Below are 16,037 nucleotides of genomic sequence, written 5' to 3' on the forward strand. Positions count from 1 at the left end.
GGATACAGAACACATCTTACCTGGACAATGAATGAAAGACCAGTTATATCTGCTGTCCTCCAGACACATGCTGGAATTGAGAAGAGGCTGTGGGTAGGAATTTCCTGTAGGGCCCTGAGAAGGCATCTTCACTGGTCCTTTATAGGAGCCCTCTATGCATTTCCCTTTGCCCGTATTGCTAGGATCAGTGCACCAGCCACAGCCTGGTTGCTCCAAGCAGTGACTACAGGTACAGTAGCCTGAACAATTTTCAGCTGTAAAAAACATAAGTTACAATTTACTATCACATGTAGACTTAAATTCATAATGTGTATATTTAAATTATCTTTTTCTTTAACAGATGATTCAACTGTTAGTCAAAATTCCTATTTTATTGTGACTGTTCAAATGGTATAATAAAATTTTAAAGAGCTCAATATTTTGTCCAACCTATAATAGAGACGCCTCTCTTCTCTTGCAATCTTAGGATATCAGAGGCAGACTTTAGAGACCATCTCCTGGAAAGCACTTACTTTATGAATTAGGAGATAAAGATGTGGTGACATTCCATAGACTGGATAATATGATACTGAGATTCAGCAAGTTATTTCTGTACTCTGCGATCTATTCTACAATTGTTTACTTGTGTCCCTGTATTTGATTCTATATGCAGGTTCATATCAGGCAGTCTCTGGATAGACCTGAGCAGATGGTCAAATCTGGTTTTATCCCTAGAAAGTTCAGAGGCTGACAGCACTGCCCTACACACAGTGTTGTCATCCACACTGCTTAGAGCTCACTTTTCACTCACGGGGGCAGCTGCTCATGGTATACCACTCCATACACTGGCCAAAAGGGAAGGAGGCCACGTAGGCATTGGAGTCCACGCACTGCTTCATGTTGCTGCACCACATGCACTCCGAGCTGCCGCTGGTACACTCCCCACAGGCTGTCCGCAAGGCACAAGGGGTCCGACACTGCTTGGCACTGTGGTTAGCTGGGAAGTAAACCCAAGAGAGACATTTAAAGCTCCCACCATGTCAGCTAAGGTCAAAGGCTTTGCAGTGTGTGTTGTGCCCACTAATGTGTCATGAAGTCAATTCAGTGGATTACATTAAACGTAGAAGAAAACACAAAGTCCTAGGTCATCAAGTACTGGTTAGTCATGTATATTTATATGCTTGGGGGGGAAAAACTGTTTTTATTTTCAAAGACAAGGACAGATATGAGGGAACAAGCTAATTTTTCCATAAGAGAAGGGGTTCTAATATAGGAGACCCAAGATGAACTTCACAAGTTTTACAACCCACCTGAATATGCAACATTACATCTCTGTATATTCTAGGGAAAGAACCACAACATTCATTAACTTTACCAAAGCACCCAGGATCCAAAATGGCTGAAAAATTTCCCTACAGGAAGGGGTTAAATAAATATTAATGTGACTCCACAGTGATCTGAATTCTCTTCCACATCCCTGGATTCCTCACACAAATTATAATACCTTCCTAAAATGAGACATGATGTCAATGGAGTCCAGTCTTCCAAAAGCATCCACAAAATTCCAACTACTGCCTATCAGACCCCCTGCAGGAGGACAATGGTCAAGGGCTTGTCTGTGTGCTGCACATGCCACCCCATGCCTGTCTTTATGAAACTGAGATGTGCCTAGAGCAAAGCTTCAAGCCTGTGAAGCAACTCCAAGTGGAGGCTCCTTCAGCACTCTCCTGCAGCGTCACTGCACTGAAGGTTTGCTTTTCCTTTCCTGTTGTTCAGCTGCTAAGTCCTATCCGACTCTTTGTTACGCTATGGACTGCAGCATACCAGGCTTTCCTGTCCTTCACTATTTCCTGTAGTTTGCTCAAATTCATGTCCACTGAGTCGATGATGCTATCGAACCATCTCTTTCTTTGCCACCCTCTTCTCCTACCCTCAATCTTTCCCAGCATGAGGGTCTTTGCATCAAGTGGCCAAAGTACTAGAGCTTCAGCATCAGTCCTTCCAATGAAAATTCAGGATTTATTTCCTTTAGGATTGACTGCTTTGACTTCTTTGCTGTTCAAAGGACTCTCAAGAGTCTTCTCTAGCACTGCAATTAGAAAGCATCAGTTCTTTGGCACTCAGCCTTCTTTATGGTCCAACTCTCACATCTGTACATGACTAATGGAAAAACCACAGCTTTGACTATATGGATCATTGTCGGCAAAGTGGTGTCTCTGCTCTTTTTAATACACTGTCTAGGTTTGTCATTGCCTTCTTTCTGAGGAGCAAGTGTCTTCTAATTTCATGGCTGCAGTCACTGTTCAAAGTGATTCTGGAGCCCAAGAAAATAAAATCTGTCTCTGCTTCCACTTTTTCCCCTTCTATTTGCCATGAAGTGATGGGACTAGATGCCATGGTCTTAGTTTTTTTAATGTTGAATTTTAGGCCAGCTTTTTCATTCTCATCAAGAGGCTCTTTAGCTCCTCTTCACTTTCTGCCATTAGAGTGGTATCATCTGCATGTCTGAGTTAGTCAATATTTCTCCTGGCAATCTTAATTCCAGCTGGTGATTCATCCAGCCTGGCATTTCACATGATATACTCTGCATATAAGTTATATAAGTAGGATACAATATACAGTCTTCTTGTACTCCTTTCCCAGTTTTGAACCAATTAGTTGTTTTATGTCTGGTTCTGTTGCCTCTTCACCCACAGGACTACACCAATTATTTTTCTCCCCATTGACACTATCTTTCAGTATCCCTGCAGTGATCTGCTTGCTTTTCTGATTTTTTCTTTAGATTTTTTGTTCTATCTTCCACAGCATTTCTCTGCCAACACCTAGAAATTTGCCTTTTAGATCAATTCTCAGTACTTTTTGTGGTTAACAAACCAATCAATCTCACTGTTAAATAACAATATTCTAATTAGAATATTGTTGTTTAGTTACTAAATTGTGTATGACTCTTTTGTGATCCCATGCACAGAGTTCTTCTGTCCATGGGATTTTCCAGGCAAGAATACTGGAGTGGGTTGCCATTTCTTCTCCAAGGGTCGAACCTGCATCTCCCGCACTGCAGGCAGATTCTTTATTACTGAGTCACCAGGAAAATGCTAGTTATTTTTGGTTTTGTTCATAGCTCATACTACTTCCTTCTGCTTTAAAAATTCTGCATTATCCTCTGCTTCATATGCTTGAAATCAATACTCCACTTGTATTTTCATGAAAATTTCACAACACTTTATTATGCCTCCTACAGTTTCTCTTTCAATGAATGTCCAGTAATGCATAATGCAACCATATACTTACCAGGCCTTTCACAGACACTACCATTGAGTGGATTGATGCAGGTTGCAGCCTTTAAGCCTCGAGTACTGGGTTCTGACAAGATCCCACAGAATCCAGCGTCACTGGGCTCAGATGGCATCCACTGTAGTGAACTATTTGTGAACGGGGACATATCTTCCCAGCACCAATAGGACACGTTGATCTTCCGAAGGCCAACCCATGGGGTTAAGGTGAGCTTGGACTGTAAGCAAAACAGACTATGAATATAATCAATGTCTTGACCAAAACTAGCTTCTAGATAAAAATTACTAAGTTACATGTATCCAAAGGACACAGGAAAACCTCCTTATCCCAAATCAGTCATGGTGGATTAGTGCAGACGTTTATTTTTATGTTACTTATCATTCCTGGCACTTTAATATGGCCATTTAAAAAGGACAGAAAAGACATCAAAGAAAGATGTCAGAGAAGACATCAAAATTTTCACAGAGATTAACAGCAAAGTAATAATCAAGTTCCTAAATTTCTATACTCTATGACAAATGCTATGAACAGATAGCCACCCTCAAGCTGGTTGAAATGTCTATTTATACATGAAATACCGTATCAGTATGTATGAAACATTGGTTATATGCCTATTGTTATCTAAGCTTGTTTTGGGAGCTCTGGCTAGGTTAGATGATTGAAGATTCCCACGTTCAGCTGGGGAGGCAGAGCATATTGGCCGTCAATAAATTTTATAGGGAATAATAAGTCAATGAATTCCTGGGAATTCATTCCTAGGAAAGTCTGTCTCTTGCTCTACTGAAATGTCCTTCTTGTTGCAGTTTTAAAAAAAAATTTTGTGCAAAGTTTAGCCCAGAAATAAAAGACATTTTAACTTTTGCTAGTTACAAAACAAAATGTACAGTATTTCCATTCTGGGGAGGAAAAAATAAACATGAATATTGTGAGCTCAGTCACTCAGTCGTGTCCAACTCTTTGCGACCCCATGAACTGTAGCCCCTTAGGCTCCTTCGTCCATGGGATTTTCCAGGCAAGAATAATGGAGTGGGTTGCCATTTCCTTCTCCAGGGAAAATGCTTATTAAGAGACTTTAAAAATAGCAATAACAACACCACCCAAAAGTTGTTACTTTTAGTTGTAGTGAGTGATATTTATTTACTTATAGGGATAAAACTGATCTCTCCTAAGGCCCAGCTACAGCAATTCCTTCCCATTCAGTCTGCACCAGTTATGCAAACTTACCTGCAGCTCACCCCTCAATCTCCATATCTTTGATCAATGCACAGAGAGTCCAGCTCATTCCTTCTGTCTTCAGGAGTTACCTCTTTCTGTTTGTCAGCTTGCCTCTGTCCTAAAGGTTACAGCGCCCTTTCTTATTTTTCCAAACAAACCAGGGCTCTAAGTCTAGATTTATAGCTGTGGAAGCACCTTACTTTAGTTGTTTCTCAACCGTCAATCTGATCACAAGACTATGAATTGGTGAAAGAGCACTGTATTGTGGGTATCAGTTAACTGAGGGTGGGACCACTGTTCTAGGACTCTGGACTAAAAATCACAAAGTGTCATTGTTGTATATCAACTACAAGCTGCCCAAGAGCAGTGGATGGACAGGAAGAGAACTTGAGGCCTTTCTGTGCTCAGAAACTCTTAAAAAGAAGATGCCCTCTCCTTTGGAGCTAATTAGATCTAAGAAAGACTCATAGATGTCCATTTTTTAGGATAATTAACATTAAATCATATTATACACTGTAATAATCCCTGAAACCTGGCTTAATTCAACTCAGCTAATTAATAATGACACCTGCCTCCCCCATCCCAGCAGAACCTAGGGATAAAACAGATATGAAATAATCTACAGATACCACAGGATATGTGCATATGTCAACATGTTACTATTCAATATACATATAACTATTAATATGTAATTTAATCAAATATGACTAATAAAAATGTGTTGGAAATTTCAAGATAAGAAAGAATATATAATATTGAAAGAAAAGAATCTGACAGTGCCATTCTACAGTCTATTACACTGCACTTACTAGCATTCCTCCTCCTGCCAAGCACGTCACAGGTAAGCTGCAGTTATGCTCTTTGTAGAAAGGTGGATACTAGAAACTTAAGTTCCAAGGATTTTAACTCACCATGCTCTGTGATGACTGCATGATTCGCAGCTGCTTAAGGACAAATTCTACCTTCTTCTGAGTTGTAAGAGAAGCCAAAAAGGCATTGTGGTTCCTGCAGGACAATTTTGCATTGTCATAAGTCTCCTTGGCAGTAGTAATTTTCAAACATGAGTTTCCAACCAAATGCCAGCCAATGCCACAGATATTTTCTTTATTAAAGAAGGGAGAGAAAACAAAGAGGTTTAGAAATCACACAAAACTACTTATATTACCACTCTGAACCACTGGAAATCTAAATACTATTTTTGAGTTCAATTCTAGATACTTCATTTGGACGTGGTAAGTGTATGAGACATATTACCAAGGATTAAATACAGAATAAAAAGAATTTTTAAAATGTTTATCAGTCTTATTTCCTGGACCTCAAATGCATATGCTGAGGTCAATCTTCCCATGTCTTAGAGAAAAACATTTGTTTGACAAGTGTTAAACTTATAAACCATCTTTTGAAGAACAATTAGAAAGAAGACTAAAATTCTAAATAAAAAGTAGAAAAATGAATATGCATTACTGAAAAGATGGGGTAGAAAACTGCAAGAACAGAAGTGAGTTGGTGAGTGAACAAGTCTACAAAAGACACACTGTTTTCACATCAAGTGGGAGGTAAACTCAAGTTACACAATACATCCCAAAAGTGAGACGGAAAGAGCCTTTTGGGGAAGTAAGCCAAACCAGGTAAGTTTGTATCTGCTCTTGTGACCTCCCTGGTTCCACAAAAAGAGCTGCACAGAAGTTATACATGTTTCCTGGAAGACAGTGCATGAGCAAAGCAACTTCATTAGAACAACAGTACCCTGGAGTACCCTGTTCATCAGCAGCCAATGAGATGAAGGGAAAGTCACAGGGAAGGGATCATTTAAGAGCAGATAAAGACTAGCTCCTCAAAGTGTGGCATCAGTGTCATTGCTTGTTGAAATGTAGACCCTAGGGCCCCACCACAAATCTGTGCTAGATTCTGGCTTTTAGCAAGACCCCCAGGTACTCTGCTGTGTACTCAAGTTTGTGATGTAATAAGGTAAAGAACAAGAAGTCCACTCCAGCAAGCAGAATCAGGTACTTCCAAAGGACATTCAAGAGGAGCCCAGTAGAGCCCAGCTACCCTATACTTCTATTGTACAGAGTCACAGCAGACCACCTCCTGGACTTCCTGGCTAAGCAAATATATCATAGAGTTTCAGCCATGGCTGGTTGGCTTCAGGCTCACAACTCATCATCCTGAACCTCAGAAGTGCTATAAATTGGGCTATCTGGGGCTGGGGTCATTTCAGGAAGTGCTGCTGATAAGGGCATCTCTCCTTCCCTTCTTGTCAGAAGGTGCTGACAACCTGATCCCAATGGTCAATATGAAACACACTTCATAAAGTACCCAGCAGACTTGCCACTGAGACTGCTGCTTCTCCTCCCAGGTTACCACCGCAGTGGGGTGGGGAACACAGAGCAGGCTCAACGACACGGAGTCAAGCTGTGATTCAATTCTCCACAGCAGCAGATGATGCTTCACTTGCGTTCAAAGGATGGTAGAAGCAAATACTTAAGAAGTATATTTCTGCTTAAAAAATAACAACCACAATAATGGAGTGGGGGATGAATGGATAAAATGAGTTCTACCCTTTTGCTGGGTTCAATCTACGTTGCACAGTATTGACAGTGTGTGCGTGTGAAGTCTTTGGACCCATCCACATCAAGATGCCTCTGCAATGCCTACCGGGCAGGGCGATGCACTCCTGATTCCGGGGCTCCCACTGGCAGTTCTGGTCCAGGGCACAGCTCCTACAGCTGGTCTTCTTGTTACAATAATACATCGGGTTATCCTTGGGGCACTGATCATACTTGAAAACGGAGATCTAGAACACAATGGACAAAAGCTTTTCTCTTATATCCAGAGAGAACTCACGGTGAGGGCAACGAGGATGCTAAAAACAACAGTCTTACTGAGGAAGCAAACTACAAACAAACAGATAAACAAGATGTAGGTGAAGCAGCACTGCAGTGGAAACATTCCAGAGAAATGTTCAAGGACATCCAAGGATCTGGCAAGGAAATAGTGGATTCTATTAAACACCATGTTTCAACTTATGCATCAGTAAAATGTGAAAGTTGGACCTGCTGCTTTTTAAATCATCTCCTCAACAGTATAAAGATTTTATATTTTATGATATGCTTTACCAACTGACAAAGAATGTCTTATAAACCGTCAAAAATTATAAAAGTTGAGCCATTATTTTTTTTGCCTTATAATCTAATAAAAATCATAAATATAAGCATAAATTAGGCTGAGTCAAAATATACTGTAAGACAAGGAGATTTTGCCAAGTCTATTATTTCCACAATTTATTTTGGCAGCTACACACCTGACTCACTTTTACTCTCAAGTCCTAAACTGCTCCCCAACCTAGCATCGGTAGAGGGAGCACGGCATTACAAACTTCACACCAAGAACCTAGCCCTTAGCCACAGCCATGCCTAGGGACTGGGGCATACTCAGAATAACAGTCTTGCCTTCTTCTAAAACACAAACATCAATCCTCCTGGCTAGGAGAACCTTTGGAATTTGGACATATAGAGCATCTCTTACTAAAAGAAACGTGACTCAACAGTAAAACCCAAATCAACACCAAAGATTTCAAAAATAATTCTGGGCTAGTATTTATACCATACACACTAAAATCTATATTTAACCCCACTTGGGATTTTTCTATCCTTTGAAATCCCTGAGAAACTGACCTGGCCTTCTGTGCAGCTGTGGTTCATAGGGACACAATGGTCATTGCACCACTGGCAGCCATTGGTGTTGGCTGTGCAGCTGTAACAATCCGTAAGCTGGTCACACCTGTCATGGTCAAAAACTGTGAAGAGAAGGAAAACTCATCAACTGTGACAGCTTCTTTTCAGAAAAGTCACAGTCCCTTACAGCTGATGTTGAGCACAATATGACTGATGCAAAACGACAACAAAAAAGTAAAAAGGGCTGAAAGTAACATAAGGAGTGAAACTGGCAGGAAAATATATTGGTGTGTTCAGGTTTAAACAGTATTTAGAAATAAGTAAACAATATGAAGAAAAGCCATTTTGTACTCCACCCTCCCAACAAAAGTACACAGAAGATGAAAAACAAAGATAGAATAATTCAACAATAAGGGAAATACGTCTGGTTCTTTGAAGACTCTTCTTCCCAGGAAAGAAATCAACTAGCAATTCAGTGAACACCAAGAGCTGCCCAGGAGCCAAACAAAGAAGTATAGAATACCAAGCCATTTCTCCTAGCTATAAAGGCAAGGCTGCTCTGGGTGCAGGAAGCAGGCAGCACACAGAACCCCCAAAAAGGCAATACACTGGGTTACTACAGACCTGTTGATTTCCCAGTGACCCTAGATGGGTCAAGGTCAGCAATGAAAAAGAAGCTACACAACTTCTGGCTCATCTATTCAACCATTCATGGGCATGGCACATGGTAGAATCCATGGACAAGAAAAGGCAGGGCGCACCCTCACAAAGATCCTAGCCACCTGCTCCTGAGGCTGCTCTCCCTGCCCTTGCTATCACTCCACGGCCTGGGACCACACAGAAAGCAGAGTAAACCAGGTAGGTGACACTGGAGATGAGTTCATAATGGATCATCTAAGAGAATTAAATACTATTTCCTATAAACCTGCACATTTAATTTGAACTTTTTAACATATGGTTAAAAAATAACTACTTCACTGCTTTTATCCCTTTTAGGAGATGGTGACTAGCCCTAAAAAGTTCTGGTCATCTTGGTTCTCTAGCACTCACAAGACCACCAATGAACCTGGAAAGTTGACTGGATGTTCTTACTGAGGATTTATGTTCAGTTTAATTTGGAACATTCCAGGATAGTTGAAAGCTGCCTCTGTCCATCATAACTCACATAGTAACTACTATACCATGGTAACCCTAATAGTTAAGAAATTCAATCAACATACTTTAAATAAACTGAAGTGAAAAAATAATTTGCAGAGACATTTTTCTTACTTTTAAAAGACTTTCTCACATATGACTTCACTGTATTGCACTGTGCTGATTGTCAGAAAAAAAGGGTAATAAGAAGCTGAGTAGGTAAGGTGAAGAAAACTCGGACAATACAAGGGGTGGTTCTAGAAGCAGGGATCACTGTTCATCTTCAGCAACTGCCTGCCTTGCCATCACTGCTGTGCTCAACTAGAGAGGTTAGAAAAGAATAATATTTTGCAAAGACAGTAACTCTACCTCTATCTATTAGAACAATTTACTTCAACACAGCATTTCTGGATTAGCCCTCTTAATCTTATCCTTGATTCCAGCTTGTGTTGCTTCCAGTCCAGCATTTCTCATGATGTACTCTGCATAGAAGTTAAATAAGCAGGGTGACAATATACAGCCTTGACATACTCCTTTTCCTATTTGGAATCAGTCTGTTGTTCCATGTCCAGTTCTAACTGTTACTTCCTGATCTGCATACAGATTTCTAAAGAGGCAGGTTAGGTGGTCTGGTATTCCCATCTCTTTTAGAATTTTCCACAGTTTATTGTGATCCACACAGTCAAAGGCTTTGGCATAGTCAATAAAGCAGAAATAGATGTTTTTCTGGAACTCTCTTGCTTTTTTCATGATCCAGCGGATGTTGGCAATTTGATTTCTGGTTCCTCTGCCTTTTCTAAAACCAGCTTGAACATCAGGGAGTTCACAGTTCATGTATTGTTGAAGCCTGGCTTGGAGAATTTTGAGCATTACTTTACTAGCATGTGAGATGAGTGCAGAGTACATCATGAGAAACGCTGGACTGGAAGAAACACAAGCTGGAATCAAGATTGCCGGGAGAAATATCAATCACCTCAGATATGCAGATGACACCACCCTTGTGGCAGAAAGTGAAGAGGAACTAAAAGGCCTCTTGATGAAAGAGAAAGGGGAGAGTGAAAAAGTTGGCTTAAAGTTCAACATTCAGAAAACGAAGATCATGGCATCTGGTCCCATCACTTCATGGGAAATAGATGGGGAAACAGTGGAAACAGTGTCAGACTTTATTTTTGGGGGCTCCAAGATCACTGCAGATGGTGACTGCAGCCATGATATTAAAAGACGCTTACTCCTTGGAAGAAAAGTTATGACCAACCTAGACAGTATATTCAAAAGCAGAGACATTACTTTGCCGACTAAGGTCTGTCTAGTCAAGGCTATGGTTTTTCCTGTGGTCATGTATGGATATGAGCGTTGGACTGTGAAGAAGGCTGAGCGCCAAAGAATTGATGCTTTTGAACTGTGGTGTTGGAGAAGACTCTTGAGAGTCCCTTGGACTGCAAGGAGATCCAACCAGTCCATTCTGAAGGAGATCAGTGCTGGGATTTCTTTGGAAGGAATGATGTTGAAGCTGAAACTCCAGTACTTTGGCCACCTCATGCAAAGAGTTGACTCACTGGAAAAGACTCTGATGCTGGGAGGGATTGTGGCCAGGAGGAGAAGGGGGCATCACGGACTCAACGGACTTGAGTGTGAGTGAACTCTGGGAGATGGTGATGGACAGGGAGGCCTGACGTGCTGTGATTCATGGGGTCGCAGAGTCGGACACAACTGAATGACTGAACTGAACTGAACTGAATCTTATCCTTAATGTCAGAACTACGTAATTCAATGTGGTAGCCACTAACCACATGTAGTTTTTATTTTTTATTTCTTTTTGGCTGCCAGCATGCAGAATCTTAGTTCCCTGTTCAGAGATGTAACCTGTGTCCCCTGCTGCAGAACAGCAGAGTCTTAACCACTGGATCGCCAGGGAAGTCCCCACATGTAGTTTTTAATTTAGTTAAAATATAAAAATTCATTTCTTGAGCCACACCAGTCTCATTCCAAGTGTTTGATAATGACAGATAGCTAGTAGCTAACATACGGGGACAGTGCAGAAATAAACATCTAGGTTCTGAAGTTGGTAGAAAAGGGGATTCCCTGGTGGCTCAGATGGTAAAGAATTTGTCTGCAACGAGAAGACTCAGGTTCAATCCCTGGGTTGGGAAGATTCCCTGGAGAAGGAAATGACAACCCGCTCCAGTATTCTTGCCCGGAAAATCCCATGGACGGAGGAGCCTGGCAGGCTACAGTCCATGGAGTTGCAAAGAGTTGGACATGACTGAGTGACTTCACTTTCCTTTTCCTCTAGAGTAGGTATACAAACTCTATGCAATGTTAAAAATGTTTTTTCTTCATCATTAGCAAACAGCAGACATGGCATGTTTCCATCCACTACACAAATGTTTACAAACCAATTTTCAAACATCCATAAAGCATTTGCCTATGTTATTACTCGAATAATTTTGGATAATAAAATGAACACTGAAAGTTCACATAGGATAAGTGCCTTCACAATTGAGATAAAAAGATTTCAAATTAACTACATTTTAAGAAGAGGGAAAAAAAACATACTTCTTTTAGAAAAACATTCTGACTTTATCTTTTCTTGTGCTTCAGGTGCCAGCAGCTCCCAGGAGACACACTGAGATGACCCTGTGTCCCACACACACCGGACACCAGGTCCTGCTGCAAGACAAGCAGCTTCACTCTGGTGTGCTTCACATTGTTCCGATGTGAATACTAGGATGTCACTGAGGAGGAGGCTATTAAAACCACCAAATACATACATGGTTCTAAAAGAAAAAAAAAGAGAGAAAAAGAGTTTACTGGAAACCTACATAAACAAATGCATGATATACCTTTTATAATCTTTAGACAAACCTCACATATCAAAAGTCCTGTAAAAAGTAATCTTTCAAGATCTCAGAAATCACTCTTATACCTTACTTCCCAAATTCCAACCTTTCACAATGGCCTATGACTAGTCAGAACAGTTACAATAACTTATCTATTCTTCTAACTGCTAGCATAGATAAAGGCTCTCTAATCAAAACTGTGTAATGAAAACAGACCAATAAGAAAGAGATGAGTGCATATAGAAATTTAATGCACAGTACAAGCTGTGTATCAGTGGAACAGATGATTTCTCTTCCAACTCTGATATGCCATAATCTGCCAGGAGTTTAGTACTAACCCACAATGAGGTATCAAGCAATTCATTCTCACTGTGTCTCAATTTTCCCCAAATCAACAGAGGACTAATTAAAGCATAAGGATTCTGTGGCTGCATTTTTACTGTATCTGAAAACTGACATATTTCAGTAACCAAAAATGAACACCAGGTTTAATTTTTAACTTCATATCTGCTTACTTAGTTTCACATTATGTAGTATGGATTCAACTAGTCAATTTATTGCTTGAACCAAATAAGCACCATCTGCCTCCCAGTACAGCAGGTATTCTTAGCAATCCTGAATACTTCTGGTCACATTGGCCATGTGAGGGTAGGCAGAGTCCTTCAAAGAGGCTTGGAGCAATGAACTGGAAAGAACAGCTGCATCTGCAGCAGTCTCAATGCTCCCAGCCCACGCTTCTTCCTGCCTCCCCCAAAAACCACAAGGACAACTAAGTGAAGCACAGCTGGCCCAATGCTGGTGCTCAATTAAGGGAACCATCATTCAAAACATGTGAATATCTTGTGAATCAAAGTTTCTCCTTAGGTAAATAGTTCACAAAATTAAACTAACCATTACATCAGAAATTAACACAACACTGTAAATAAACTACACTACAGTATGAAAAATGTTGGAAAAATATCAAAATAGCCATGGTTTTTTTTCCTACGTGACTCCCTTGTCATGCCCTGCCCCCTCCAACCCTATGCATACACAGAAACATATAGGCTCAAAAACTCCACTGGGATTATACAAAAATAAACATATTATGACTCAGGCAAGCCATTTCCAATTCTGATTCATGGTTAAACTACATCGTACGGTAAACTGTCAGCTCTCTGAGTTCATATAAAACCGCCAAATATTTTGATAGAAAATCCATTTATTTGCTAATTATCATTACGGTACTAATAGCTGCCATTTAGCAAATGCCTATTATCTGCCAAGTCCTATGCTGGGAAAACATAATAAAGATGAAAAGAGCTGAGGCCAGGCAACCACAGGTAAGATGATAACAAAATTTACCCACCGCTTTTCCGATGAAAAGCATCAACAGGCATTTACTAGAAAACTTTAAGGCTTTTCCTTACTGAGGCAATACATATTACAATTTAAGATAACATCTCAAATTATAATTTAAAAAATCCTTCCACTTTAATCTATACTTATCAAATGTTTCTACTATAAGTTTCATTGCTAAATTTCAACTAAATGTTTATTTGTGAAAGACATCCCTTTTTCCAATGTCTAAGTTTTCTTCTTCCTTCACATCTCCAAGATAGGTTGCTTTTTTTTTTTTAATTTTTTTATTATTTTAACAGCAAAACATTTTGTATTGGGGTATAGCAAATTAACAATGTTGTAATAGTTTCAGGTGATAGATTGCTTTCTTATCTTCCCTCATCCAAGGTCAATTACCTCATCTAACTTGAATTATGACAAAAGAAAATTTGAAAACAAAGGGAATCCTAACATAATATACATAGGCATTATAGCATTTAAATAGTTTCAGGACTGATAAGGCCAAGAATTTTAAAAGAAGTAAACAACAGTAATCACAACAGAAACAAAAATGAGAAAATTAACAACATGATTAGACTATTTTAACAAATAAAAATAAGGTACAAGTCACATAGCCACTTTGGAGCTCCTTTATAAGACAGATGCTTTTCCAGGGGCAGATTTATGAAGAGCTCTGTGAGTTTGGGCCAGACACTTCCAAATGATGCAATGGAACACAGTGCAGGCTTCAGATAATACAGAGACCTGAACTGTGTGAACCGCCACAGACTTGAGCTATATGAAGCACCAGAATCTCCCACCCCTGTTCCCATAACTAAGTTTTTTTTGAAGTGCCCTCTTTTTAAAAATCTTTCTTCACCACTCAGACAAAAGGTAAGAAATGCAACAACCTAAGCACCACAAATGATAGCAAATGGCAGAGGGTATAAGATAGTAACTGCACACAACTTTTGTTGTCCTGTGCACTCAGACAACACCAAAGACAGCTTACTTCTAAAACCACATCAACAAACATGGCATTAGAAGTAATTCAAATCCACATCAAATATTTTAAATATAAATCAGGAAATCCATACCTAACATAATTCTGTGAAACACAAATGAGATAAAGTAATCCTGCAAATAATATGTAAGTTCAATATCACTGCACATTTTACTTCATTTTCATTTTAAACATAAGAGAAAAGGAGCAAGCACTTCTTCAATTACCTGTTGTATAAGACTGCTGAGTGGCCAAATCTGTTGACATCATGGTGGAGATCAGGTCTGGGAAGCACTGACCATCGGTCACAATCTAGGAGCAAGAAAAACACACTTCAGAAGGGACCACTATTCATAATCAATGGAGACTGGCATTTTCTTTGGGAAAGAAGACTGTAATAAACACAAACACAGCTCACAGTTTTTCTTAGTCACACCATTATTTCTGAGTTAAAACTCAGCAACAACAGATCAGCAAGGCATGAAAAAAAGGTAGGACTCTATAGCAATTCTAATGAATGCAATGAAAACTCAGCACAACCTAAATTTAATAAATAAATCTAATTAGTGAATGCACCCAACTTCCATGACATCCTTATCACTCACTCTGTTGCCCATCAGTATTACCCACTACAATGTATTCTAACTTAATCAAATTTTACATTTTTCAAAGCTTATGTAAGTAAAGCATGTACATTCCATAATGATTTTCCACTCTCTGTTGCTTTGCCCAAACTCAGTAACTAGAATAGGAAAATACAAGTAGAAAATTAAAACTACAATAATAATAATAATAACGAACTTCATCTAATTTTTAAAAGGTCCTTTCCTAGATCCCCCAGATCTACTTATTTTCCTTTGTTCTGATCCAAGCTAATGATCTCTCTTCTGGACCTTAATACCAACTAGTGTTGCTGAACCATACCAACCTCTGACTCACTGTCTCCTATTCCCAAACACGCAGACTTGCACACTCACACTCAATCTAGACATTTATTCAGCCTTGACAACAAAAGCTTTCACTTCTCCCACCCAACCTAAACTCTGTGGTGTTCCTCACATGCAGAACAGAGGCCATCAACTCCCACAGCCTCCTGCTTCCTTCCCTAAAACCAGGGTGGCAGGAGCCCTTCCTCTCGTCACGCTTGACTTCTACCACAGCATTTAAATATGCCCAAGGAGGCATTCAACTTACCCCTTTCCTTGCCTTCACAGACAAGGGTTTTTTTGTTTGTTTTTAAGTGAAATGTTTTAAGTGAAAACACTGCTGTGTTTATCTCAACATGCATTACTTCTCAGCTTTCTATAATCTGGAACTTTCCTCCGTGTCTAGAAGGTAATGAATGACCTCTTGGTTGCAAAATCTGAGACTCTTCAGTCCTTATTTTACCTCATCCCTCTGTCTGTCTCTTTGCGACCCCACCGATTGTAGCCCACCAGGCTCCTCTGTCCATGGGATTCTCCAGGCAAGAATACTGGAGTGGGTTGCCATTTCCATCTCCAAAGGATCTTCCCGATCCAGGGATTGAACCCAGGTATTCCGCATTGCAGGTGAATGCTTTGCCCTCTGAGCTAC

The 16,037-nt window shown here is 39.9% G+C and overlaps 1 protein-coding gene across 1 annotated transcript in view; it reads right to left on the minus strand.

Moving 5' to 3' along the window:
- ATRN (attractin) overlaps positions 1-16,037 on the minus strand; it is a 182,794-nt gene that overhangs the window by 82,949 nt on the left and 83,808 nt on the right. The window contains exons 11-18 of the mRNA XM_068986876.1: positions 14,690-14,774; positions 11,856-12,076; positions 8,166-8,287; positions 7,147-7,285; positions 5,400-5,590; positions 3,271-3,490; positions 791-976; positions 21-254 (exon numbers count right to left, since the gene is read on the minus strand). Of these exons, the coding sequence (XP_068842977.1) occupies positions 21-254; positions 791-976; positions 3,271-3,490; positions 5,400-5,590; positions 7,147-7,285; positions 8,166-8,287; positions 11,856-12,076; positions 14,690-14,774 (1,398 nt within the window). The remainder of the gene's footprint in view (positions 1-20; positions 255-790; positions 977-3,270; positions 3,491-5,399; positions 5,591-7,146; positions 7,286-8,165; positions 8,288-11,855; positions 12,077-14,689; positions 14,775-16,037) is intronic.

The sequence above is a fragment of the Capricornis sumatraensis genome, chromosome 15 (genome assembly GCF_032405125.1).
Source record: "Capricornis sumatraensis isolate serow.1 chromosome 15, serow.2, whole genome shotgun sequence".
In the NCBI taxonomy this organism is placed as follows: Eukaryota; Metazoa; Chordata; class Mammalia; order Artiodactyla; family Bovidae; genus Capricornis; species Capricornis sumatraensis.